This window comes from Diadema antillarum, unplaced genomic scaffold (genome assembly GCF_040938485.1).
Source record: "Diadema antillarum isolate AM-2024a unplaced genomic scaffold, OU_Dant_1.0 scf00000007, whole genome shotgun sequence".
In the NCBI taxonomy this organism is placed as follows: domain Eukaryota; kingdom Metazoa; phylum Echinodermata; class Echinoidea; order Diadematoida; family Diadematidae; genus Diadema; species Diadema antillarum.
Window position 1 is genome coordinate 1,610,586 of NW_027270896.1, and position 26,394 is coordinate 1,636,979.

Here is a 26,394-nt window from a genome sequence, read left to right on the forward strand (position 1 = left end):
AAGGCATCATTTCTGAACGTTTTATCAAGCACAGATGATAAGAGGAATGTCTTTGTTGAGTATATGAGCTACCGTTGCCATGGTTACTGACTCCGCTGCTCCTCGTTCACACTTGGTGCACAGTCTGGTCCAGTTTCTGCTTCATCTCCTCCGAGTTCAGCTGCTCCAAGGTAAGAAGGGACATCCCCAGCTGGTCCTCCTGTTGAATATCAACAAGAAAAAAACATCACTTCAGGGTTACAGTGGCACTTTATCCTGATCCAGACAATTGCTACTTGAAAGAGAAAGACTCATTAAGCGCCAAGGTCTATGTCCGCTGAACAAAATGTCTGCCAAACAAGGTCTCATTAACCCTTCCATTCTCAGAGGTCTCTCGCAAACTCAAACCCCCATTTACTGGAAGGAGGCAGTAAATTTCACACAGGTTTGCACGGAATTATGCAGATTGTGTTATTTGCTGAGATTGAATTGCAGAGCTGGGTAAAACAGGGATGATACGAATTAAGCAGCACCATCCAAACAACAAAAACAACAAGAACAAGAACACACACACACACACACACACACACACACACACACACACACACAAGCAAGGTGACTGCACATGGACCAGAGGCTTCGCGGGTAAAATGGAAGAGTGCCCCGTTGTGCTCTGCAGATCATTCTCAAGACATAGTCTCTGAGGCGACATATGTTGTATGAATATTGCATTGCATGCTGAATAATTTGTGTGCTAATCCCAACATCTGGGGCCACTATATGCAAAGCATCACATACTGCCAGTCCTATGAAGTCAACATTATGCTGGTCTTGCTGGCCGATATCAAATACGCAAATGAGAGGAATAATGTCACATCTTAAGGTGAGTAAGAAATCCCCCTCCCTTTTTTTTGTGAATGTTCATTTGTAATTTGCATGAATGAAAAGGGGAACCAAAATTGTATCCACAACATTGTATGTGTCTGATAACATGAACAGAATCTATATTTCACACAATATGAATCAATTTTTTTAGCCCTGTCTCTTTTATTGCCAGCTGTATTTCTCGACTGCAATAGAAGGATATATCTAGAAGAATGTGCAAAAAAGAAAACAAAATCATAGCATGGAAACTACGTTTACCAAACAGAGAGCAGTGTCCACTACAAGGATGCAGTCATAACAACATTTTTAGATGTCACAATAACTCTAATGAATCACAAACTGCTTTATGCTGGAGAATACCGGTAAATTTCACGGTATTTCTGCATTAATGAAATTTGCAAAAATATTGCCACTCAAAACACACACACACTGAATAATTATCTCAGCGATCATGGGGTGGGGTGGGGAATAACTAACTTTGCTGATGAAAAGGTATAGTCCTTAGTTTTCATTCCTTCACTACGACTGTAAATTGCAAATTCAACCACTTGCAATATTGTCTTACAAGTCCTGATTTGCAATATCATACTCATGAAAGATGTAGTGTATACAGCACCCAATATCCCACCTGACCTAAAACTCCCTTCACCATGCTCAACTGATACATCAGATAGACAACCTTACCCTTTTGAAAGGCTGTGCCATCTGGCGTAGGAATCGCTTGCTGACTTGCATGGCTTCATCGGTGGACAGGTTAAGGACGCCGTCACTCATGTACTCTTGGATCCAGCGCGGGAGCTTCCCCCGTTTGTCTGCTCGTGAATACCGCTGATACAAAGGAAAAACAAACAATCCAAATATAATTACAGGTTTTCAAGGGAATCTGTCACCGTCTGCTTTCTTCTACAGAGATAACACTAACAATCAGTAATGAACAGGACATCAGAAATAGAATTATTGGAGAATAAAAAGTGATGCCTACACAAAGGCAGGGTAGATCAAGAAGAGCTGAGCAACTTGTGATTTATTTTGGCAAGTACTAGCTAAAAACTCATGATCAAATGCTGTACACAATACTCAATGATTGCAACAAAGTGGTAATCATCCCCACAGCTCTCATTTTCAACATAACATCCTTCACCTCTAAATTGTCAATATCAAGCAGCAGGCACGGCAAAAATTTCATTTTAAGATCAGTAACGAGCATGCGTTCTTCTGTATTGCTTATTTCATTATAACAAATGTGTACAGCAGATCAACCTATGGCTTAGGGGGACTTGGTGCGCTAAATATCTGCCACAGGTAGAGGGCGCTGCAATATCTTGGAGGCAACAGGTAACTTCAGGAAAAGCTGGGATATACATAATATACAAAATGCATAGCTCTACTTTCCAGTCATCTTGTATGAAAGGAACTGCATGTCATAATGTCTATTACACTGTATTTGGCAGCCATACTGCATGGTGAAAACAAGATGTCGGTCACAAATTGTACCTTGTCGGCAAAGACCATGATGCCATAGTCCGTCTTTCCTCTGAGAGCACGTCCAACACACTATGGGAGGAAAAAAACAAAAACAAAAACAGTAAACAAACTGAGAAATCATTAAATCACTGCTTACCAGTCCTCCAGATATTTCCAAACATAAAGCACATTTATTAATATTTATCTCATATTTGCTCCACATATGCACCATCCGTAATACCATACTGCATCCCACAAGTCTCCTTCAACAGTATCAATTTCCTCGTAACTCATCGTTTCTTTACTCCTACATGTATGAAATGAAATGGAAAGTATTATGTTGTTATGTAAATACATACAATCAGATATATCGCTACGGCGACTGATATGCCTCCGCCATAATGCATGGTTCTCCTAATAGGTCTATAGTACAATGTCTTGACAATGTGTGATGACAGTTTCACACAACTGGCAAAATATCAAAATGACAGGTTTGCCACAAATGTGCTGAATGTTCACTTTCCTAGAACTAGGTTCAATTGGATGAATGATTAAAATGTCAGAGTGCAGGTGTTTGGGGAACTGATGATTTTTACTTGACTTTTGACCCTTTTATAAGTTTATGCATTGAGTAATTTTCAAGGTATTGAGAAAAAGTATAATTTCAGTATCAAATGGGAAAATAGCATTATCTAAACCTGGCCTTTAACCTTTGACCTCACAGTTCCAAAGAGAATCACTGTCAGGTTGAACATGCATAAATATGTAAGTTTCATGATGATACCTTGAGTTACTTTTGAGATATGGAGGAAAAAGTGCAATTCAACACTTTCACTTGACCTTTGACCTTTTGACCTTTGACCTTTTGGCAAGAAACTTCCCACAGAATATATATCGGGTAATACATGCATACATCAAGTTTAAAAAAAAAACTTTCAGGCATGGCATAAATATAAGGAAAGTAGTGATATTTTGAGGAGTTGACCTTGACCTTTGACCCCCTGACCTTTGAACCATGACCCCCCAACTTCCCTAGATAATTACTACCCATTGGAACAAGCATATATACTAAGTTCCATGAAGATACCTTGAACCATTTGCGAGATATGGAGAAAAACATGAATTTTCAACCTTTTTTTTCACAAAATAACCTGTGACCTTTGACCTTTGACCCCATGACCCTAAAATCCAAACAAAGTATTCTTGAGATATCAACAAAAACAAAACGGGACGGACGTACGTACGTACATACGTACGGACGGACGGACGGACGACCCGAAAACATAATGCCTCCGGCCACTTCGTTGGCGGAGGCATAAAAAAACCTTGTCCGTGGGATGACTGCATGCTGAAATGTAGCTTGCTTGCACTAAATGAATCATCAAATGTGCATACTAAGAAAACATATACATATAGATGAAAATACACATACGCTGTAGATAGAAATAAAACACACAAGGTAAAACAAATTAAACTAGAAATGTCGCTATGGCGACTGGTATGCCTCCGCCATAATGCATAGTTCTCTTAATAGGTCTATGTTACATGTGGACAACGTGTGATTACATTTTCACAAAATTGGCAAAATATTAAAATGACAAGTTTGTCACAAATATGTTGAATGTTCACCTTCCTAGGTTTAATTGGATGAATAGGAGAGCATGTATTTGGAGATTTAAGAACTTTAACTTGACTTTGATCCATTCATAAGTTTATGCAATGAGTAATTTTCAAGGTATGCAGAAAAAGTGTAATTTCTGTATTGAATAGTAAATTGTTGCCATTTTCATCTGGCCTTTGACCCTAGAATTCATATTAAGATAATCACCGTCAGGCAGAACATGCAAAAATATGTAGTAAGTTTCAAAATAACTTGAACCATTTCCTAGATATGGAGGAAACAGTTAGTTCAGTACATTCACTTGATCTTTGACCTTTTGACCTTTGAGGCAAAAAAAAAAAAAAACTGAACAGAGAATCTCTATTGGGTTATACATGCATACACAAAGTGTAAAAAAGAATAATCCTGCTGGCATTGCATAAATATGAGGGAAATAGTAAAATTTTGAAGTGTTGCCCTTGACCTTTGACCCCTGAACTTTGACCCCATGAACCCTAAATTCTCTAGATAATCACTGCCAGTCAGTACATGTATATATACTATGTTCCATGACGATACCTTGAACAATTTCCAAGGTACAGAGAAAAAAGTGAAATTTTAATATTTCTACTTGACCTTTTGACCTTTTAACTTTGACCTCATGACCCCAAACTTTCACCAGAGAATCTTAATTGGGTAATACATGTATACACTAAGTTTCAAGAAAATATCGTCAGGCAATGCATAGATATGGAGGAAATAGTGAAATTTTACGTATATGACCTTGACCTTTTGACCTTTGACCTTGAGCATGTGCACCCAAAAATTGATAGGCACAACTTCACCCCCTAATACACATACATGCCAAGTTTCATTAGGATACCTCAAAAGGTTTTTTAGTTACACTTGCCACAAAATTAACAAGGAAAAGTAGAAATTACGCGGTGCGTAATATATGTCCCCGCCGGAAGTAGCATTTTGTAACAAAATGTGCAATATAGGTAAAAAATCAAGGTCAAAGGTCAAAGAAGTCAAAGGTCAAAATTCTGTGTAGAAGTTTTGAAGCCCTCACCTAGTGCCATCACATAAAGCAAATGGAATCGAAATTGGGTTAGAAATGGCGAAGGAGTAGCATTTTGTAGCCAATGTACAATATAGGTCAAAAATCAAGGTCAAAGGTCAAAGAAGACAAAGGTCAAAATTCTGTGTAGAAGTTTTGAAGCCCTCACCTACTGCTATCACATAAAGCAAACGGAATCGAAATCGGGTTAGAAATGGCGAAGGAGTAGCATTTTGTAGCAAAATGCAGAATATAGGTCAAAAATCAAGGTCAAAGGTCAAAGAAGTCAAAGGTCAAAATTCTGTGTAGAAGTTTTGAAGCCCTCAACTAGTGCCATCATATAAAGCAAACGGAATCGAAATCGGGTTAGAAATGGCGAAGGAGTAGCATTTTGTAGCAAAATGTACAATATAGGTCAAAAATCAAGGTCAAAGGTCAAAGAAGTCAAAGGTCAAAATTCTGTGTAGAAGTTTTGAAGCCCTCACCTAGTGCCATCACTTAAAGCAAACGGAATCGAAATCGGGTTAGAAATGGCGAAGGAGTAGCATTTTGTAGCAAATGTACAATATAGGTCAAAGGTCAAGGTCAAAGGTCACAACTGAAATTCTGTGTAGAAGTTTTAACCCTAAAAAGACTGGGCTATTTTGGTAGCTCGAAAGACTGGGGGGGGGGGCCTAAAGGGCCCCCCCTTAAGATCTCGGCCGTGGATCGCGCGATCGCCGCGGAAATTTGCGCAATGGTAGTGTGCGATGTAATCTACAAGATCGTATATTTAAATTTTCCAAAATAGTCTTCTTTTATTTTATTTTGATTAATTATGCTAATTTATGCGAGAAATCAGACTTTTTTATCTAAATCAGTAAATAAAGCTCCAAAAGTGCTCATTTTTGGTCTAGATATTCTTTGTAGCATTCTTAGCAAATGTACTTGAAAAAAAATTCGGTATCAAAATTAATTTCTTATTTATTTTATTGTTTTATGAATTTCTTATGTATTTCCTTGTTTTTTCGACCTTTTGTTTTTGTTGTTTTTTTCAGCAAAATTTGTGGCAGACCCTTTTTGAAGCATAATACTACTAAAACAAATTGATTTTAGCCATTGAGAGTAAAAATAAGCATATTTATATGAACCATGTGATAAAACTCAATTTGTATTGACTTTGTACACAAAATCGCATTTTTGAGCCATTTTCGGTCTCACGTGCATGTACAAAAAGTTATGTAACGTCAGAACCGTACCCCCGGGCGTCACAAATTTGGTGTCAAAATGTGCGGGAAACTCGAAAGAAAAAAGTCATAGAGCATCGCGGCGAGAGCATTGCGTGTTGCTGAGTAATCGCGCGAAATGTCGAGGGGGGGGCCTTTTAGGCCCCCCCCCAGTCTTTTTAGGGTTAAAGCTCCCATGTAGTGCTATCATATAAAGCAAACAGAATCAAAATTGGCTCATAAATGACAGAGAAGTAGCAAATTGAACATTTTGATCACACACGGACGCACACACGGACGGACGCACGGACGGACGGACGCACGGACGCACAGACACACACACGTACGGAGCCCGTTTCATAGTCCCCTGCTCGAACTCGTTCGGCGGGGACAATTACGGATGGACAGAAGGACGGACGGACGGACGGAAGAATGGACAGAAGGACGGACGGACGGACGGACGGACAACCTGAAAACATAATGCCTCCGGCACCACTTCGTGGCGGAGGCATAAAAAGGAGTAACCTTTATCTACTTTTTGCTCACAAAAAGGCAATGAGCAAGTTAATGCAAACTAATCGAGTTCGTTTTACCTGGGCAGCATGCCTCATGGCATCAAACGTGAGAAAGTCATTCTCCTTGATCTGGTACTGGTCCCGGAGGTACTCCAGCCTCGCCTTCAAGATGCGGGACTGGGTGTAGACGTAGGGGATGCCAAACATGATCACTGCCCGGCCGTAGTGGTGGTCTGGCAATGGTCAGAGTACAGAATAGCATCACCAAATTTGCTTAGACACAAGATTACATTGTATCGATAAAGATTGTATATTCATAATTTTACATATAAAAAGATAACATACGAGAAGATAACACTGCATATTCATAGCCAGCATATGATACACAAAGATGTTATTCACTTGCATAACAAACTGTGGGCAAAAGTAGGAATGGGAAGATGGGGGTAGGTAGAATCAATTATTTATAGTACAAGATATAAACTTCTTGTTTGTTTTCATTGTTTTGTTTGCTAAATCCAAACTCAAATCAATGTATGAAACATGCACACATTGTGTTAAAATCATTCAAAAAACAGGTTATCAATTTATTAATGAAATGATGTTACAGTATATCAACAAAAATAAACCTCATTTCTATCACATTTCAACTGCATGTTATACCAAAGAACAAGCAAATCAGATAGTAATATCAAACTAGATGCAATGTTACACTCGAGAGTCATCAATCTGTTAGTAAGAAGGGGATTTACGTCAAGGTTCATCAAAGTTTGTGAACTCTCGGGTCTTTCTGGGTCAATTCTTCAAACTGATGCAACAAATTGGAATTTTATCCTGGTGCCAATTGATTCCTTAATAAATTTGTTCTCTTTATTTCTTCCTTGTATCTAAACAGTTAAATCCAGCATATCAAACTTGATGATTGATTGACCAACAAGGAGGGGTTACAGATCAAATATTATCATTTACCGAAGTCAATGCCTTCAGAAACCTTGCCCCTGGCAACTGACAGCAATATGGCTCCTCTCCCATTGTCACATGCCTGGAGGAAATAAAACAAAATGAATAAAAAACATGATAAAGAAAGTTGGCAGACACCACAAGCCTTTCTGGAAAGCAGCACAAAAACAAAACAACAACACACAATATGACAGGCATGATTACATATTTTCTACTATTTCTGGAATTCACTTGTGAAAAGACAAAATATTGAACCATGCTTTCCGTTGCTACAACTTGGTGACAGAGAAACCTGTAAATATTTGCACTTACTGCCAAAATATTTGTGCACTTTTTGACAGGCTTCTCTTCGAACAGCAGTAAAGCACTTGTAGGGAATCAGAACTACACAAATCATTTCATCACAAAAACTCACACTGAGGAATCAATTTTCAAGATAAATATGACATAGATCAAGGGTCTGATAATTACTTCACATGCAGCATAGCAAAACCCTATTATTGATACACAAACAAAAATATTTGCTATCTCTTTGTTTATCTGTCCATCTACCTACCTAGGGTCAACCATGCATACGTAGCAGTAATATCAGTTAATTTTCAGCGAAAGCCAGTCTTTCTATCAATCTATCAAGCACAAATGGAGAGGTGTACAACTCTCAACTTCACTTGCTCCTTCAATCTCTACAATAACAAAATATTGTGTATCATTGAAGGTTCCCACAATCACACAGTCACACACACATGCTTGAATCTAAATAATCAATATTAATCCATTTGACTATCAAGGGGCTATGCTCTCCAACCTTGTGATAGTTGTTGAGTGCGATACTGGTCTCCGCTGCATCCTGGGTTTCTATGAAGAGCAGCTTGTTCTTCTGCACATTGTCGATGATTCCCTGCTCATACCAGGTTGCCACCACGGATTCCTGCAAGTGAACAGTGGAAGCCCAGCGAATTTTATACATCAGAATAAAATAGTGCATGCAAATGCCATACATTGGTAACTTTCTATTTTATCCTCTCTCTTCTCATTCACATATCTTTTTCATCCTAATTGCATGATCTTTAAACATTCTTCTGCACCTTTTTTTCCCCCCAATTTATGAAGAACTACCTGATATCCTAGTCTATACAGAAAATTTCCTGAAAGATGGGATAGACTGGAGTTCATGCTACACATCCACTTCAATGTGCATCAAAATATCATGCATGCCACTACTGATATACTGTGGTTGATCACAACAAATCCAAAGTTTCTCAGAATTTACAAAGCTTATCATATAAAGTACCAAAAAATTAAAAAGAAATCAAAAGAATCAAACCAAAAAAGAAAAAAGAAAAAAAAAAAGAGCAAACAACAACAGACAAAAAAAAAACCCAAAAAACAAATCTCATCAGTAGCCACTTTAGGCTGGAAATATTCACCAAGTTTCACAGATTAGATAACCAGCATAAAGACCAACTTGAAATGACAATTAATATATTTGAATAACTCCCACGGCGACAGCCTTGTCCCCTTTATCCATTAACAGACACTTTTAGAGTAAGGACAAATCATTTACCATGTATGTGTAGCTGGTGAAGAAGGCCACCATGCCATCAGGGACGATGTTGGAGAGTTCCACCAACAGGTTGCCATAGTTACGGATGACGGCTATTCAAAAAGAGATAAAGAAAGGATTTTAAAAATAATAATTTCATGCATCTCTTTTTCTCTACCCTTCAGTAGACAAAATCAGGGGAGCCAACTTCAGCAGACAAAACACATACACAGACACACTGACACACATGCACACACACGAAACAAACAAAACAAAACAAACATACCAGCATATTTTTTCATAATGTTGATCGACTCTACTTGGCTTAACTGCGCACAACCCAAACACTAATAGTGTTCTTACCAACATCTTCTCTGCTTTCAAATTTGGATGAGATTGCCACTTGGTCATTCCCCCTTGCTACAATCTGATGGGAGGAAGGGGGAATAAAGCAATAAGACAGACACAGCATGAGATGAAAAGACAGAACTGAGCAAAAACTAGAGCAATTGGATTGCTGCACACATTTTCTTAGGATACTTCTGCTCTTCATATACCATACTGTACTTACGAATTACAAATGATAATGCCAATCAATCAAACTAGAAATGCATTTTCACAAATTCAGGTTTATTTCTTATAAGAATGCAAGGCAAAGAAATCACTCACTTCATAAAACAAACAAACAAACAAAAAATAACAGCTCACATGGTACGCCTACAAGATTTGTACATACTGAAGTGATTGCACAGTATGCAAAATGCCAATGGACACTATCAGCTTGCCTTAGAGACAAGGTGATAATCACCCACCACATACCGTACTAACAAAATGAGAAAGCTGTATGCCACCAATTTCATGAAATAGTTCTACGTAGAAAGGGGAAAAGCAGCTGATGTCACTATCAGCTCTTTCCAAGATAAACGCTTTCTCACCATGGGGCAAATGCTACTGCGAGACAGCGTCATGGAGAATGATGCCATGGTAACCGGTCGGAAGTCAAGGATCTTGGGGTACATGTCCAGCGGAGACAGGGTCTGGTAGATGGACAGAGAACAAAAGGGCAGCGGTTAACCCATGAATTTGAATGTGAGTAGATGAGAAGAAATTGACAAATGCCATCATACGAGAGAATGGGTTACGATTCAATGTATGACATACAGGCACGCACACATGAGTAAGCACACTGTCGCTGACACAAACACACACGAATACACACAAATAACTTTCACAACATAAAGACATTTTACTTTTATACACACACACACACACACTTGATCACATTTAGCAAGTGAATGCATTTGTCAAACATTTGACAAACATACAAAGTTTTTCTTTGCTGGGTTTTAAGATATGGCAATACCTCAGGAGTAGACCTCATAGTCAAAGCAACAAGAAAATTACAGGCTTGCCACAAAATTCTAAAAGATCCATCCTTACATATGCCTTATGCTACTTTTTTTTTTCAGCTTTACTTTGGGGCTAATGAGAATTTCAAGATTGACACTGTTTGTGCAGCCTTTAATTCAGCTGCATTACACTATAAACAGCTTGAAGAGACCCAATGGGTGTAGGAACTTGATGTCAAGAGACTTACCCCCGATGTAATGATGACCGACTGAAACCTATCAAACACTGGTTTGATGGCGATGGATGCATCCATGCAACTGGTGATGGTGGAGCAAAAGAAAAAAAAATTATATTTTCATATGGGCATTAACTTTCACAGTCTTATCTGTAGTTCATTGCATGTATGTAGATGGTGCATGCAGTTGTGCTGTATTAAATGAGGTGTGTAGAAAAAATTAAAACAAGTTCTGAGTTAATATTCACCGCAACCAACACATGTTTCTTCCATAAGGCTGATTCAGGAATACAGGCAATTTTAGAATTTTTACTCCACAAAGTAGAAAATGTACATGGGATGAGGTATACTCTATTACATCTACAAGAACAACACACTATATCTATTCGCTAACAAATGAATGAAAAGAATAAACACTCTGTAGACACAAGCAACTTATGAAAAATCTGTGCTCTTTTTTTTTTTCTACTGCTGAAAAACGTTAATGTGGCTTTGCTCACCTAAAATGAAGGACTGGGTTTGATATTGTGGGTGTCTTGTCGTCAAAGGGTTCAATGATCAAACTGAAACCTGAGGGGAAATCAAACATTTTCCTCTTTAAGAAAATACTAGGTGTTTCAAAAAACATTTCCCACTTTTGATCATCAACAGTGCAAAAACTGTTCATTTGATAAAACTGTCATTGATATGAGTAATAGCTGAATAGTGTACAATTTTGTTGAAGGCAATTTGGATGCGAAAGCATGAATTGGTTTCGTGAAATCTAAGATTGATTTTGAAGTAAGGTTTCAGATTTTGGTCAAATTTTAGCCCTCTGTGCAAAAATGAACTTTGCACAGGAACCAATGATGTGTATGTGAGTGTGTGCTGACAATGGCCATGAACAATGGACATGCCTGAACCACCTGTTCACGAGGCGTCAGTCTCGCGCTCCCTGGCACATGAATGCTTAATCAATAATTCATGTGGATTGCCCTGGGCACTGCTAGTCTGAATTCATGCTCGGTAAAGGGTAAAACATATGCACATGGAAAAAGTAAGCACATGTTTCCATGTGCTTGCATACACCACATTTCATTCCAGTTGACAATCATTTTCAAATTTTGCTTTACATATCACTGAATCTGGGATATAAATAAGCATAAATGATCTAGAGTTCTTCATTTTAATAGTTATTACAACTGTCTACTAATCTGACAAATTTGTCGCTTTTTCAATAAAAAGAGATCATCTTTGGTAAAGAGTTCAGCAGCATTTTCCACTGGGGCAATTTGTTTCACAGTAGATTTATTTAAGGCTCCATATACCCAAGTGTATGCTCTATATTGATTTTCTTTGCTTCCTGTCACCATGTTTACGACAGAACAGAAGATTTTCATTGTAATTTCGTTTTTCAGAAGTAGGGAGAGCACTGTCGCCACTCAACGACAGTATCGGCAGGCGTTTGACTTTACACAGATACTGCCATAGGCTGAATAAAGACTAGTTGTGATAGTGGAATTTCTCATGAATAAATAATGAAGCATTCAAACCCTGGCCATTGTTCAGGACCATTGTCAGGGTGTTAACCACACACTCCCACACACACCCATTGACCCCTGTGCAAAGTGAACGTTTTGTACAGAGGGTTGAAAATAGAGCAAAATCTGAAACCTAACTGTGAAATTAATTATGGATTTCATGAAACTGATTTATGCTTTCATATTTAAACCACCCTGAACAAAATTGTACACTATTCAGCTATAACTCATATCAATGACAATGTTATTTGATATATAGTTTAGGAATTATTAAGAATCAAAAGTGGGAAATGTTTTTTGAAACACCTAGTATTTACTAACTACTAGGTGTTTCAAAAAACATTTCCCACTTTTGATCGTTAATAGTTCAATAACTATTCATTCAATAAAACTGTCATTGATAGGAGTAATAGCTGAATAGTGTACAATTTTGTTGAAGGTAATTGAAATGTGAAAGCATAAGTCAGTTTCATTAAATCTAAGATTGATTTTGAAGTAAGGTTTCAGATTTTGGTCAAATTTTAACCCTCTGTACAAAAATGAACTTTGCACAGGACCCAATGATGTGTATGTGAGTGTGTGCTGACAATGGCCCTGAACAATGGACATGCCTGAACCACCTGTTGACTAGGCGTAAGTCTCGCGCTCCCTGGCACATGAATGCTTAATCAATAATTCATGTGGATTGCCCTCGGCACTGCTAGTCTGAATTAATGCTCGGTAAAGGGTAATATGCATGCACATGGAAAAAGTAAGCACATGGAAACTTGCAAACACCACATTTCATTCCAGCTGGCAATCATTTTCAAATTTTGCTTCACATATCACTAAATTTAGGATATAAATAAGCATAAATGATCGAAAATTCCTAATTTTAGTACAACTGTCTACTAAATAAATAGTCTGACAAATTTGTCGCTATTTCGATAAAAAGAGATCATTTTTGGTAAAGAGTTCAGCAGCATTTATCAATGGGGCGATTTGTTTCACAGTAGATTAAGGCTCCATATACACAAGTGTATACTCTAATTGATTCTCTTCGCTTCCTGTCACCATGTTTACGATAGAACAGAAGTTATTCACTGTAATTTCGTTTTCCAGAAGTAGAGAGAGCACTGTCGCGACTCAGTGACGGTATATCGGCAAGCGTTTGACTTTTCACAGATACTGCCAGAGGCTGAATAAAGACTAGTTGTGATAGTGGAATTTCTCATGAATAAATAATGAAGCATTCAAACCCTGGCCATTGTTCAGGACCATTGTCAGGGTGTTAACCACACACTCCCATACACACCCATTGACCCCTGTGCAGAGTGAAATTTTGTACAGAGGGTTGAAAATGGAGCAAAATCTGGAACCTAACTGTGAAATTAATCATTGATTTCATGAAATTGATATATTCTTTCATATTTAAACCGCCTTCAACTAAATTGTACACTATTCAGCTATCACTCATATCAATGACAGTGTTATCCAATGTATACTTTTCGTTTTATTAAGAAACAAAAGTGGGAAATGTTTTTTGAAACACCTAGTATTTACTAACTACTAGGTGTTTCAAAAAACATTTCCCACTTTTGATCGTTAATAGTTCAATAACTATTCATTCAATAAAACTGTCATTGATAGGAGTAATAGCTGAATAGTGTACAATTTTGTTGAAGGTAATTGAAATGTGAAAGCATAAGTCAGTTTCATTAAATCTAAGATTGATTTTGAAGTAAGGTTTCAGATTTTGGTCAAATTTTAACCCTCTGTACAAAAATGAACTTTGCACAGGACCCAATGATGTGTATGTGAGTGTGTGCTGACAATGGCCCTGAACAATGGACATGCCTGAACCACCTGTTGACTAGGCGTAAGTCTCGCGCTCCCTGGCACATGAATGCTTAATCAATAATTCATGTGGATTGCCCTCGGCACTGCTAGTCTGAATTAATGCTCGGTAAAGGGTAATATGCATGCACATGGAAAAAGTAAGCACATGGAAACTTGCAAACACCACATTTCATTCCAGCTGGCAATCATTTTCAAATTTTGCTTCACATATCACTAAATTTAGGATATAAATAAGCATAAATGATCGAAAATTCCTAATTTTAGTACAACTGTCTACTAAATAAATAGTCTGACAAATTTGTCGCTATTTCGATAAAAAGAGATCATTTTTGGTAAAGAGTTCAGCAGCATTTATCAATGGGGCGATTTGTTTCACAGTAGATTAAGGCTCCATATACACAAGTGTATACTCTAATTGATTCTCTTCGCTTCCTGTCACCATGTTTACGATAGAACAGAAGTTATTCACTGTAATTTCGTTTTCCAGAAGTAGAGAGAGCACTGTCGCGACTCAGTGACGGTATATCGGCAAGCGTTTGACTTTTCACAGATACTGCCAGAGGCTGAATAAAGACTAGTTGTGATAGTGGAATTTCTCATGAATAAATAATGAAGCATTCAAACCCTGGCCATTGTTCAGGACCATTGTCAGGGTGTTAACCACACACTCCCATACACACCCATTGACCCCTGTGCAGAGTGAAATTTTGTACAGAGGGTTGAAAATGGAGCAAAATCTGGAACCTAACTGTGAAATTAATCATTGATTTCATGAAATTGATATATTCTTTCATATTTAAACCGCCTTCAACTAAATTGTACACTATTCAGCTATCACTCATATCAATGACAGTGTTATCCAATGTATACTTTTCGTTTTATTAAGAAACAAAAGTGGGAAATGTTTTTTGAAACACCTAGTACCTCAATGATTTACTTCTTGCATACAAAATCATGATGTATGCCATTTCAATATTATGACCGCAGCAACAAGGATCATGACATTTTGCTCAAAAGTAACGATGAAGTCACACTCACTGATTCCACTTCATCTTAACATCCCATTCAATTTTTAGCTGTTTCAAAGATCAAGTGCTACCGTTATAATAACAAAGACTGGGAATGAATTTTGAACCTTTGCTTTCCGGAACTGGCTGTGTCACATATTGTATTACTCCTATGGGGAATTACATTTACTGATGGCACAAAGAACAAGGAATGAGGAGGACAAAACTGATCTATGACCTATAGCATACTACAGATGCCAAATATTTTGCAGGTGTTGGAATTCCCAGATCAAGAGTGTGAATACTGTATTGCATGAAGCTCACAGGCATAACTGTAGGCATGCATGTGCACACAGTAGGCTAGCCATATGTGTGCAGCTGCTGCCTGCCCATGTTAAATGTGTGTGTACATTGCTCTCATACTCAGTACTCACATACCTGAGGGCCAATATTTAGGTGGGTTGTTAAATTTGTAAATTTTTTTGACTTGCGAAATTTGTGAAATAACCTCCACCCCCAGTGTAAATATTCAACATCTATAGTACTGTATAAAACCAGAACTTTTCACATGCATGAAACTTTCGTGAATTTTACGAGCAGCCAAGATTCACAAAAGTAAAATGCACACAAAAGTTTTGTCCACACATGATGCATTGAATGCCAGTAGCGAATTCGCAAAAGTTCCATGCCGTGACCGTCGGCTCCAATTTACAAAAGTTCCATGCCGCGAATGTTTCTGGTTTTACAGTACGCTATAAAACTGACTATCTTCTGTCTTATGGAATGACAGGAATAACCAAGTAGCAGAGGTGGCGGTCAAGCAGCTACTGACCTTTGGTGTACGTGCTGACCAGTGTGGCAAAGGCCGCAACAAGCATGAGGGATGAGTAGTCCTGCATGTCTGTCAGCTCAAGGGTGCGGAGGAGGGAGTCCAACCTCTCTGCACAGAATCTGCAGTAAAGGCAAAACGATAAACACTGGCAACACAGCTTTTTAATCTATCATTCCACAATGGGCAATAATGATAATAATGATAATGATAATGATGATGATGATAATGATGAAAATGATAATGATGAGATGAGAATGAGAATGAGATAAAGAATGATAATGATAACGATGATGATGATGATGATGATAATAATAGAATATTATATTTGTAATGAGCTTAATACAATCTGTATGCAGCCTCAATGGCATTCTTGTGAGAAGTTATTCATGTATTAGGGATGAAAGAATAGAGCTTTAATGAGAAAAACTAAAAAAGGAATGAAGATGGCATTGCCAAATGTGAACAAATGCATACATTACTTGTCTATAATGTGAAGTATGTTATTTCAGGCAACATATTTCAGTGTGAATGAATGTCTTTTTGTCTTTGTGTCATATCATGCATTTGTGTTCTTAAGGCATCATGTGAACAAGATTAAAAAAAAACAAATTAGGAGGCAGATAAGTATTTAAAGTATGAACTAATGAACATGTCAGAATGTTCGGGTGATTTAGAGGTAGGTTTTTACCTCAGTGGTTTTCTCTCAATGCAGACCCGGGAAAAGACATCCTTCAGAAATGAAGCGGGGGTTTCCGCGATCACGTGCTGGACCCGTAACCTTGTCTTCAGATACTCCACAAACCTCCTCATGAAACCAAGAAAGTGCTCAGCTGTTCGAATGCTGCCTGGTACTGCCTCTGTACCAAAGTAGATGAGGAATGTGATGATAAGCAGGACTGGCTTTAATAACAAAGATTCTTTTTCTATCCCCAAGTTCCCCGCAGACCTATGCAAATCTGTAAACTACATATTTTCTGTTTGCTGGCTCATCTGATATTCAAGAATGTTCTTCTTTTTTTTAAAAGCATTTGTACCAGCTTTGTCAAATTTTACAGTTTAATTGCCCTCTGGTATTATGTTTTCTCACACTCAAAATTTGCAAGCTGTTACCAGAATGCCCGCAAAATAAACAACCACCCAAAAAATCTTGGAACGAGTCATTTCATGAAAAACAGGAAGATGACAATATTGCAGACACTAACCCATTGAGGACAGACTGATTTTGCTGTAACATGCATTTTCATAGACACCTGCCTGAGTATACTCAGGACTAGTCTTCAATGGGTTAAATAGTGTGAACACATTCCTGGGGGGCATTTCATGAAGGAACTTGTCGGATAAAATATCTGACAAGTCAGTTATATCCGACAAGTTCAGAGAAATCAGCCAATCAGACTAAAGAATTTCTCAAAACTTGTCGGATATAACTGACTTGTCAGATATTTTATCCGACAAGTTCCTTCATGAAATGCCCCCCTGGTATTTCAGATGGTGAAGTCGAGAGTCGCCACTGGACTCGCTGTATCTTGGTGACAGGACTTTTCTACCTACCCTGCAGTACTTCGTCCGGCAACACTGGATTGGCCAGATGGACGTCGGTCTCCCTGGCTCTACTCGCCTCCCTCAGTCCCTCCACCATCCGCTGGTACTCCTCTCTCAGCCGCTGAGCATCCGTCTCTTTAATCCTATTCAGGATGCGTCGCGTAATAATCATCCAAGAGTGGTTTGCAGAGAAGCAGCACCAAGTCAGGAGGAAAAAAAGGCACATTTGTGGTTGTTTTTATAGTTTGGTTTGTTTGTAATCACATAGGAATATTCACAAGTACTGTATACGCCGAATATTTTGCGAGGTTTTTTATTTTCGTGAATTCCGCGTGTTTGCTGCAATTCATGAAATTGAAGACATGAGAAAATATTGACTCTGATCCCGATTTGAATATGATGTACGCGTATACAGTTTCTCCATTCAGTACAGGACTCCATGATCGCAAATTTGACCACTCGCTAAATCGTCAGGAAGTCGCGATCTCGATTCGCGAAAATTTAGACTCGCAAAATATATGGCGTATACAGTAATATACGAGTTATAAACACTGATACATCATGAAAATTACAAGCCATACAGGAATCATATATAGATGTCAGAAAGTGATGTTTACCGGTTGATATTTCTTGTAAGTCCATCAAGGCTTTGGCAGCTTTTGTCCAGAATTCTGCGACTGATGTGTACACTCAGTGAATCGATGCAGACATTATCTGTAACAGAAATTGAATTATAGTGCCATACACATCAAGATTACAGGGGGTTTGTAAATATTGTAGTTCAATGCTACATTGGTCAACCACAAGTTAAATCCCTCTAAGGATACAACATTGATTCAATTAGAGATATTGTGCATACTATGCAAAAAGACTAAGCATTAGTTTGATAGTATGCATCAGCGGCGCCATTGTAACTGTTCCCAGAGGATATCACATAGTAAATTGCTTCAAATGCAAATTTCAAGCAATGAAGGTACTTGGTGAACAGTTAAAGGGATTGTACAGTTATGGTTGAGACCTAATTTCAGGTTTCTAACATTTTTTGGTGAGATAATGAGAAACCTCTTATAAAATGTGAAAGAGCATGTAATTCTATGAGGAATTCAACGTTTATTTGATGAAAATTGATTTTGAAATGGCTGAGATATCAAAAAAGAGCGATTCTAATAAAGTGTGGGACCCACACTTTATTACGATCGCTTTGTTTTACATTGTTTTTTTATGTTCCAGTCATTCCAAACCCGATTTTCGTCAAATAAACTTTGAATTCCTCTTAAAATGGTATGTTCTGTACTACATCATAAGTGTTTTCTTGGTATTTCGCAAAAAGTTAGAAACCCAATTCTCATCTCCACCAAAACTGTACTATCCCTTTAAAAATGATTAAAAGACTATCATATTTAATATGATACTCCTACATCCTTGAAACACTGAAGAAGTGAAATACTTACATTTAATATTTGTATCAACAATTATGATTTCTGATGTACTTCACTCATTGTACAAACTGTGATTTTGGGATAATATGACAAAAGTTATGAAGACAGAAATGATAAGCACGCAAGACGGCAAATTCATTACTTTAAACAACGCTCACTCATACAAACTAAGGAAGAATGAATGGACTTTTACCAATGCTCACTCTCACAAACTAAGGGAAAATTAATGGACTTTTACCGATGTTATGAGCCTCATCGAAGACAACAACGGACTTCTTGGATAGTTCCTTGGAGACTAGTTCTGCAATCTTTGGATCGAGGAGGTAGTGATAGCTGTACACAATCAGGTTTGCATGGCCCATCTATCACATTCAAATACAAAAGCAGGCAACTATTATTACTTCAGCAAAAACTTCCACACCATTACATAAAAGATACTGCCAGGCACAGTAGGGACATTTTGTTTTTTGGTTTTTTTTTAATGAGTCACAGAAAGAAATCTTTACAAAGGGAAATTCAAGAGAAAATGTATGTCTACCATGCAGAGCCAAAGCACATGGATAGACAGAAAGGTAAACATATAAGAAGATAGGAAAATAAACAGACAGACAGACAGACAGATAACTGGATGGATAGAAAGATGGATGAAAAAATAGATAGAAAGGTGGCTACTGGTTAGATATATTGATGAATGAATGTATGATGGAATAACAGAACGAAAGAAAGAAGAAATTAATAAAAACAAAAGGACAGAAGAAATGCAATGACAAGATAATCAAACAAAAATGAAAAATAGTTTGCAAAGGTTGTCTACTTGTATACACCTCACACTGTACTACAGCACAAGAAATAGATCAAATTATAAAAACTCAAATGGAGAGGCTGTCAGTCTGTCTCTCTTACCGTATACCTAGCCAGGAAGTAGGGGCACCAGCTATTCTGCCGACTGACATCTTTGAGATCATCGAGACTGTAGGCTCCTGGCTCCAGGGGAGAATCCCGTCCCCTCGCATCAAATTCCTGGGTATAATGATAGGGTTCTATTATCAATTTGTGGATGAATACCCAAGGATTTTTTCATGTATTAATGTGTTTATACTCATTTAATGTCTATACACATTCTTTGAAGAGGGAGGAAACAAAACAGCATTCTCCTGATTTCAAAGGTTTTATGATCACAAATTAAGCTAGAACCTTTTCTTTTCACACAGATAAGTACATAAATTTTCCCTTAAGAATTACTCCCACTTGAGATTATGAAGATTTTTTAATGTCTTGCAATCTGCATATCATGCAGGTACAATGTCAGTACTCTACAATTTTATGACTATTTGTAATGCTAAATGCCATTAGAAACGAACCCAAATATAATCTCACAGACAGAATCTATAATCTGTAATTGCACAATAATAGATGATATAAATCAGTTGTTGGTTGTTGTTGGTTTTTTTTTTGTCATTTGCTTTCATGACCCACAATCCTGGTTTATATCAATGGCTATTATGTGTAACCGACAGTAATGGATGATAAAAATCTTTTTTTTTTTTTTCATTTGTTATCATACTCACAATCCTGGTCTATATCAATGGATATAATTTTAACTGTACAATAATGGATGACATAAATTGTAATTAGTTCTTTTCATTTGCTATAATGACCCACAATCCTTGTTTATATCGATGGCAATAAGCAAACTCTAGGGACTACCGGTACAATCCACATATTCAAAATTACTTGTTTCTGCACCAGGATTGATGAAGTTACTATAAAAGCAGGAGTGGTTTGGCATACTTTCATATTATGATATCACATCAAGTGTAATCATGGTCAATGTCACAACTACAGAAAGAAGACAAACTCTACTCAACCTCGTAGAAATCACAGCCTGGGATGGTCGGGTCATGTGCTCGGCGTTGTCTCACATGGGATGCGGTGAGGGCATGGCACTTGTTGTCAACTACTTTCCCATATCTCTCTTGACTCACCTTCAGAAGACACATGCATTATGAGAGTCGTGCATTGGTTTCAAACCTTTGATTTCTGTACAAGCATTCAATTATATTTCTTTTTTTAATGCAGTCAAATCTGTCTTAGCGGCCACCTGCCATATAAGACCACTAAAAACAATTCCCTCCAGGAGAAAAAGCATGTCAAAGAACAGCCACCTGTCTATAATGGCCATGTTTTTCATCTCCCTTGGGTGGCTGCTATATAGACAGGTTTGACTATATGTAATTTATTATAACAACCATGATAACTACAATGCATGACAAATTAAATTGTCATTCAATTATACTGATGTCAAAAGATGAATAACCATGATTGCACCTTGCATCATTTAGCAGCATACTTCTTTTACATGCTGTACTGGTATTTCTATTTAAAAAAATGACATCCACGTATAAGATGGGAGTCAATTTTCATACCCAGTGCCCTGTTCATTTGGCAATTAGAAATAAAAGCATACTTCAGCACATTGTTTAAGTACAATGGCAAATGTTGTCGTGGCCTTGTAAATCTTATTTTCTAGCTAGGCATCCTCCATTATAATTTCATTGAGTTACCTCGATTTCAACATCACACCTTTCAAAAGAGTATAATAAAATAGGACACAGTAACATTACATTACCTTCAATTGTCTTGTATTGAAATATTTTCAATCAGTTTAATACATAAAATGCAAAGGCTAAAACTTTGTCTACTTATTTTTTCGATTGCTCACTCACCACTGGGTGGATGCAGAGATTCTTCCTGGAACTTAGAGCAAGTCCAAGAAAGTTTGGAGTTTCACCAGTTTCCTGTTCGATGTACTCCAGAAGTCTCCGCAGTTCTTCTACACACTGCACACCAAAGACAATGACAAAGAGACACAACACATCACAACAATACTATAATCACATTACCCAATGTCCTACATCAAGGCAATTCACTGCTTCATTTTGTAAAGGACCATTGAAGATGGTGTGCCTGAAGCACGCTACATATCATGTCCTACCTTTTCAATTTCTGGGACAGTTCTGGAGCAGTAGATGAGCTTTGTGAGGTCATGAGGATTGGTGGTGAGGTAAGCAACAATCAGCGCCAGCAGGGAGACCGTCTTTCCCGTACCCGATGGCATCTCCAACACTCCATGTCCCTGAGAAAGATTTGGAAAGTGCACATTAATTGGAATATCACACGTCAGTTGCATGAAGGACACTGAACCTACAAATAAGCAAACAAGTGAAATCTCTGCATTTTTTTTTTTTCATCAAATGTTGACAACTATCAAAATAATTAGAGAGATATTGTTACACAAATTCCAGTTCGGCTCAATGAAAATAAGTCAGTAACACTTTTTCCATTTGTAGCCTGCTTGTATTAAGACAATACATTGGAAATGTATCATGTAGGTGTGTCACTTCTACACTGGGTGTGACACCTACATAGATAATCATCTCATAATACTAATTGCTTTAACAGTGCTCAAAGATCTGGTGCCATATGAATATGAAAAACAATGACTATTAGCTAGTGACATGAGCAGTCATAAAGTGATTTTCTATGGTTATGATCTGATCAGTCTCTGAGAATAAAGGTAATGTAGATCATCTGTTGACCTTACTTATTTTAACATGTGATTCTTAATTCATTCAGATTACAGATTACAAATTGATCATGCCCACAGCTATATCGTCTCCATAGATGACATTTTTTATCTGGTTATTTTTCTTATTTCAGTGGTCATCTACGATTTGTCGCATTTCACACAACACACCATCTGCAGATTACTGAACAAGTGGCACACACATGTGTATGAAGAGTCCAAAATTGTTCAGACATTCATATGACACCCATAAACCCACACATAAAAAACCTGTACCAAGGTTTAACCTCCCATGCCAAAATTCAAAGTCTGCGTACAGGAGTATAGGTTTAACTTGAAGCCAACGGTCAAATTTTGGGCGGCATTACGGTAGAATTATGGGAAGCTTGCTTTATGTCTGCAGTGTCTGTACACTTTCATGTAAGCTAGTGTTGGTTTTGTGACGACTTGGAGAAGATGTCCACCTTAGCATCCAGAAGTCTCTTCAGCTCCAGCATGTACATGAACTGCTCGGGGTAGATGTAGTCATAAGGGAAGTACACCAGCAGGCCATCTACATTCAACCTGTATCACAGAAGATACACAAAACATAACATTAACAACAACATGACATACAAAAGACGGATGGACACAAACATTGAAAATACAAGGAGTTGGAAGTGCACATACAGCTGTACTTGTATATATGGCAAATGATTAGGTCTATTTCTTTGGTTATTTGGTGGGTCAGTGAGTTCTAAATCAACATCAGAAGGAAGTGCAGTCTTGGACCATTAACTTAACTAGCAAATTTACAACTGGTCTGGAGACAATGGCTGAGTAATTTTTCATCTGTCTTTCACTGCTGCACTAGCCACTGCACTTGTACTTTGTCTAGTCTTACTCTCAGCTTGAGTGCCTTGACTAATCATGATTCTACAGTCTTTTGAACTTGAACTGAATGGTAAGAGATTAAGATCGCTCAAGGGACAGAAGTCTAATCAAATTTTAAAGGTCCTGTTTACCCTTGGGAGCCGTTACTTAAAAAAAATGTTCACGAAATCACTTTTGATGCATATGTGTAGGTCAGTTGTATCACAAAACATTGTACCATAACAAAATGTTAGCAGTAGAGCCTAAAATATAATGAGATGTCACTATTTTTCTCATTAGACCATAACTGTAGAAGACGATTTTGTCTGGAAACATTTATATAACTATCATTAACATTTTGTATATTAACAATATGTACTTAACATCGATTAGGTGTCTATACAGTGTACTGGTTCAAATTTTTACATTGGTTGTTTCTTTCCCTAACTAATAGATTCTTAGAACTATTTTGAAGCAATGATGCTGGGTTTTTGTTTCATCTGCAAATGGTAAATTATTTATGCCTTTATCACTGTTTATAGTTTAAGGGAAATTACAGAATACCAGTCTTGTGTCATATAAGTTAGCATATAAGTGCGTATAAAAGCCGCTGGAGACAGGGCCTTTGGCCCCGCCTACGGCGGCTCTCCCTGAGAGATGAATTTTAGCCCGAAGGGCTGAAATTTGTCTTTCCCGTCGTCTGGGGCCCCAAAAAAGCCCGGAAACGGAACAGCCGTCAAAAAGTTGGTTGACCACACAATTTTAAAGAAAATTGAGTGGTTTCGGAGGAAAACTGCTCTAAATCAAGATAACTCAAGTAAATTGCGATAAAGAAAATCAAGCTGATTTTGACGGAACTACTTTGAACATGACGACGTCATCACAGCTGGCAGCCCTTCTTTCTTTCACTCTTTTCGACACAAGTCATTCACAATTAATCACATGCACACTACACTAGTTTGGCAAGGCAGTGCGTATACGTGTACTGTCAAGAGACAATTGCGCGCTTGACCACTATGCCTGTATACACTATACTAGTAAACATGCGCGCATTCTGCAGACTCAATACGCGCTACCACTGCTACACTACGCAAAGCTGTTCATGTGTGATGTCGTGTACTGTTGTATTGACTGCATTGAGTCAACATGGTGGGCTGTCAAGCGCACCCACACAGTGCGTAAGCTCTACTGTAAGCTAGCATCAGCAATTAGATAAGTGATTGTTTTCTAGTCTCATGTAAATTTCTATTGTTTTCTAGGATACGGACTATCCTCAACTCCGAAAAACGTGAGTACCGTAGTTATGGGTAAACTCAGCCTAGTGCGTAAAGTTGTACAGCGCGCGCTGGGGCCGACTTTACCCGCTAGGCCGAGTTTACCCATAACTACAGTATACATCGTAAATTCGTGTAAATTTTAACGGATAGTCTAGACTTGCATCGTCAGGATCTAGAACATTATTATCGCTTTCAGGGGACACCCCCGAAACCCCAGAAAACTATGTATGAATACCGGTACCACACTCTCACCACACAGACCAAAGAAAACAGACGCAAACAAATCAAATGCAATTGTCGACAGCCGAATCACGACGGACTGTATCGCAGATCGGATTAATACTTTTGATGGTTGCTATTGGCAAGCATAATTACGCTCTTTTCAGAGCGGTTTGTGCTCTCCGTGATTGGTTGCCTGTATTCTGTAATTTACCCTACTTTAAGTAAATTTTATTACGTGACCTGCTCCATTTCGTTCTGCAATCATGCAGGCCTTCACTGGCTTCATATTCATGTCTCATGAAACACATGCGGGCATACTGATTTATATTACTGTATAAATTACATCTGCTATGCAGCTGTGACCTGCTTCATTTCGTTCTGCAATCAATCTGACCTTCATGAAACACATCTATAAATCTTTCTATAGATCTATGCCGGTTAAATAGATTCTACTGTATCAGCTATGCACACAATGCGGAATGACGTCAAATCGAACGTATGGGACCATTCATTGCAGACCATCTCGCATCATTCACGTGTGCCCCTATACAGTTCGGGAAACCCACTCACAAGGGGGGCCCCTCCTTATAAGTAACCCGTCCCCCTTATAAGTAACCCCGTCCCCCTTATAAGTAACCCCCGGGGCACCCCTTATAAGGAGTCTCCACGCTTTTTTGCAATGTAACGCGAAAATGAAAGGACTGCGGCAATTCGCTTGATTATGTCCATAAAGCTTCACAAGTTTCCTAGTTACTCACGAAATTTGAGCAAAATCGGTTTGAGGCATCATATCTAAAATCATGGATTTAAATGCGATGTCAAACGACCCATGCGAATGCTGAAATGCGAGCGATTACTGGCGGGAGTGTCGCCAGGCGCGGCGGCGCGGCAATGCTTGAGTGCAGACGTGGCGACTGAGTACGGTACTCAGTCGCCACGTCTGCACTCAAGCATTGCCGCGCCGCCGCGCCTGGCGACACTCACGCCAGTAATCGCTCGCATTTCAGCATTCGCATGGGTCGTTTGACATCGCATTTAAATCCATGATTTTAGATATGATGCCTCAAACCGATTTTGCTCAAATTTCGTGAGTAACTAGGAAACTTGTGAAGCTTTATGGACATAATCAAGCGAATTGCCGCAGTCCTTTCATTTTCGCGTTGCATTGCAAAAAAGCGTGGAGACTCCTTATAAGGGGTGCCCCGGGGGTTACTTATAAGGGGGACGGGGTTACTTATAAGGGGGACGGGTTACTTATAAGGAGGGGCCCCCCTTGTGAGTGGGTTTCCCGAACTGTATAGACCTATTAGTATTACTGGTACTGCCATCCCCATTAACGTGATACCTTTCGCCACACTTGACATCATGATTCTACTTACTTCATGCTTCTCTAGGAACAATAACAGACATCAGAGAATATCAAATGAAATGCGCTGGTGGGCATGAAAGCTCCAGTAGTGCCAGTAATCTGTCCAGGATGAA

At 38.3% G+C, this 26,394-nt stretch overlaps 1 protein-coding gene across 1 annotated transcript; it reads right to left on the minus strand.

Moving 5' to 3' along the window:
• Positions 1–106: 106 nt before the first annotated feature.
• Positions 107–26,394, minus strand: LOC139717096 (general transcription and DNA repair factor IIH helicase subunit XPD-like). Its single transcript, XM_071628605.1, has 22 exons — positions 26,292–26,394; positions 23,026–23,125; positions 21,971–22,111; positions 21,702–21,815; positions 20,844–20,960; positions 19,879–19,995; positions 19,214–19,337; positions 18,154–18,250; positions 17,546–17,679; positions 16,683–16,851; positions 15,995–16,113; positions 11,297–11,366; positions 10,809–10,878; positions 10,147–10,248; positions 9,575–9,638; positions 9,233–9,324; positions 8,474–8,596; positions 7,678–7,750; positions 6,787–6,941; positions 2,359–2,418; positions 1,549–1,692; positions 107–199 (listed from the first exon to the last, which is right to left on the minus strand). The coding sequence occupies exons 1-22, from the start codon at positions 26,294–26,296 to the stop codon at positions 107–109; spliced, it is 2,283 nt and encodes a 760-aa protein (XP_071484706.1). The 5' UTR covers positions 26,297–26,394.